At 70.4% G+C, this 2,642-nt stretch overlaps 1 protein-coding gene across 1 annotated transcript; it reads right to left on the bottom strand.

Moving 5' to 3' along the window:
• Nucleotides 1-242: 242 nt before the first annotated feature.
• LOC106002844 (proline-rich protein 2-like) lies at nt 243-2,262 on the bottom strand. The gene is made up of 4 exons (XM_013037607.1): nt 1,959-2,262; nt 1,615-1,721; nt 618-1,350; nt 243-520 (listed from the first exon to the last, which is right to left on the bottom strand). Exons 1-4 carry the CDS (start codon nt 2,260-2,262, stop codon nt 243-245), a joined length of 1,422 nt encoding a protein of 473 aa, XP_012893061.1.
• Between the last annotated feature and the right edge of the window lie 380 nt (nt 2,263-2,642).

Genomic DNA, 2,642 nt, shown 5'->3' with positions numbered 1-2,642 from the left:
GGCGCCTCCCACCCGTCTCCGGTTCGATTTATTTATTTATAATTTTTTGGAGGGAGGGGGCGTTCAATGAAGGGAAGAGGCGGGGCGGCGGGCGGGGCCTGGGCGCTGACGTCAGCGCCGCGGGGCCAATGGCAGGCGGGGGGCGTTCCTCCCCATTCAGGACTCCTCGCCTGGCTCGGAAGGTATGTTAAACAGCTGCTTTTAATTTGCTTCCCCCCCTGAATCTCGGGCATTTTGGGGGGCTAGTTGGCTGGGCCCCCCGCTTTGGCTAGCCCGAAGCGGTGTGGGCGCCGTGGGTCTCCAGACCCGGCTAGGGGGAGGCGCGGAGCCCCGCGGCCGAGGTAGGCGAGGGGCAGGCCAGGAAGGAGAGCGCTTGGCGCCGCCTGCTCGCCCGTGTGTTTCCCAGCCGGGCTGGAGCCGCGGGGAGGGGGCGGCCCGGCCGGGGGGCGGCCCTGCGCCCGCCGCACCTCCGAGCTTCTCTCCCCGAGCCGGGTGTGCGGAGGGGGGCGTCGGTAAGGCGCTGGGCAGCGAGCCGACTGGAGACCGCTCCCGTTTATGCCTTTTTCTTTTTTTAAAAAGAAAAATACCGTGGAGAGAATGGGGTGGGGATTCCGTACCCCGACTGGAAGCCGGCCCTGGCTGGACTGCGGCGGCGCGCGGGCTTGGCTGGGGGCCCCGGCCCGCGCCGGGAGGGCTGGGCCCTCGGTGTCCCGACTTGGTGGAGACGCGGAGTTCGGAGCCAGCCCGCGAGCCGCCGCCGGGGTGCTCCGCTGACCACGCGGGGCGAGGGGGGCCGGTGCCCTGAGGGTTTTGTTTCTGCCGGCAAACTTGGAGGGGGCAGTGGGCGCCCCGGGGAGGAGGCGCGGGCGCCGGAGGCCCGCGGTTGTTAAGGACTCTGGGGGCGGGGGCAACGCCGGGCGGGCGGGCGGGAGGGACCCGGAGGCGGGAGAAGGAGCGAGCGCCCTTGTGCCTCGCCCCCCGCGCCGCTCGGGGCTCCCGGAACTCCCGGGCTGTAGCCGCGCCGCTACGATGCGCCGCCCGCCCGCGCTCGGGCGGGGAGCCCCCCTCCAGCCGGCAGTACCGAAAACCTCCAGGAACTCGGCCGACGCGACTCGCGGCCCCAGCTGATCCCTTTTGCAAATATGGTGCTGCCTCCTTCCCCGCCCACCGCGCGGCGGCCGCGGCGGCGCCGGCTTCCCCCTCCCCGGGCCGTGCGGCGGTCGGGGCTTCCTCTTCCCGTGAGGGGCCGCTGCGGGCCCTGGGGCGGCGGGGGGGGGGCTGGGGCGTGGGCGTGTATGCACGCCCACGGGGGCGGGGGACGGCCCGAACCGAGGCAGTGAAGGTCGGAAACTGGGAAAACAGTCCCCGGGCTCGGGAGAAGGAAATGCATTAGTGGGCGGGGAGGGGCGCGCCTGTCAGCTGGGATGGCGGCCGCGGGCAGGGGTGCGGCGCGGCGGAGTCCCGCCGCACGGCGCGGGGAGCCGGTCCCCGGAACGCGGGCTGCCCCCGCCGTCACTCTGCGGCCCAGACTGTTTACTATCTCCTCGGCTTGGGCTTGTGCAATCGGCCTGGAGGGGGCCCGAGGGGCGGGGCCGCTTCCTCCCTTCCACCCACCTCGGGCTCCCCCGGAGGCTCCGCCTCCTCTTGTCTTCCATTGGCTGGGCGAGCCTCCCTTTTCCCCTTCCCCCGTGCGGATTGGGCGGGATTCCCCAGTGCTCCGCCTATCGGGAGGTCGGGCTGGAGTTTAAGTTGCTAGGATTTTCTCCCCCCCCCATTGAGGGCGGAGGGAGGATTCCGGGGCCTTTCGGAAGACGTGCGGCCACGCCCCCACGCCTGATTGGCGGAATGAGTAAGGCCCGCCTCCTCCGTCCGGGGCCCGTGGGGCGGGGGAAGTCCTCCCCTCCCCGCCCCCTCCTGCCGCGGCTCGGGAGCGCGCCCGGCACATGTGTGAGGTCCACCCGGCCGCTCCGCGCTGCCCGCCCGCCCGGAAGTCCCGGGCTCGGCGCCCTGGGAGAAGGGGGCGGGGAGGCACACAAAGATTGTGGCCGGGCTGGAGGTCGGGCGGCCCTCGGGTGAGCCCTGGGGGTCGGGATCGAGCGGGTTTGGGATCTTCTGTCTGCCTTGGTCCCCCCAAGTCTGAAGTTCTGGTCCCTGGCATGGCCGTTTCCGCTGCGGTCCTTGACTTCCTCGAGCCCCATTAACCTGCAGAATCCGGCGCCGGCCGCGTCTCCTGCCCCAGACCGGGCAGGTGCCCTCCTCCATGGGCGCCATTTAGAACTTGCCGCGTCCCCAAAGATCTGGGGTCGTCGGGAGGGCCGCCTTGGCCTGAAGGGAGGGTCCGAGGTGTGTGCCCGACCCGACTTAAAGGCGGCTTTCGGACCGTTCTGCTGGAGTGCCGCCTGCTCGACACCTCGGAGCGGTTTGGCTTGGGGGTTTGACTTATTTTTAGAGCTCCATCCTGGGGGCAGGCTTGTCACAATTACCCGGGAGTTTATACCCACCTGTTGCCAGCACTCGTTTCCTGCCGGGCCCCGCAAGAATTGCGGAAGCAGGACAACCTTGAACCTAGGAATCGGCTCCCCGGGCCGCCCAGTCTCCTTTGCTCGTGAAGCGGGAAGACTTATCCGGCCCCTCTGTCCTGG

This window comes from Dipodomys ordii, unplaced genomic scaffold (genome assembly GCF_000151885.1).
Source record: "Dipodomys ordii isolate 6190 unplaced genomic scaffold, Dord_2.0 Scaffold1000003035, whole genome shotgun sequence".
In the NCBI taxonomy this organism is placed as follows: Eukaryota; Metazoa; Chordata; class Mammalia; order Rodentia; family Heteromyidae; genus Dipodomys; species Dipodomys ordii.
This window is presented reverse-complemented; position numbering and strand designations above follow the sequence as displayed.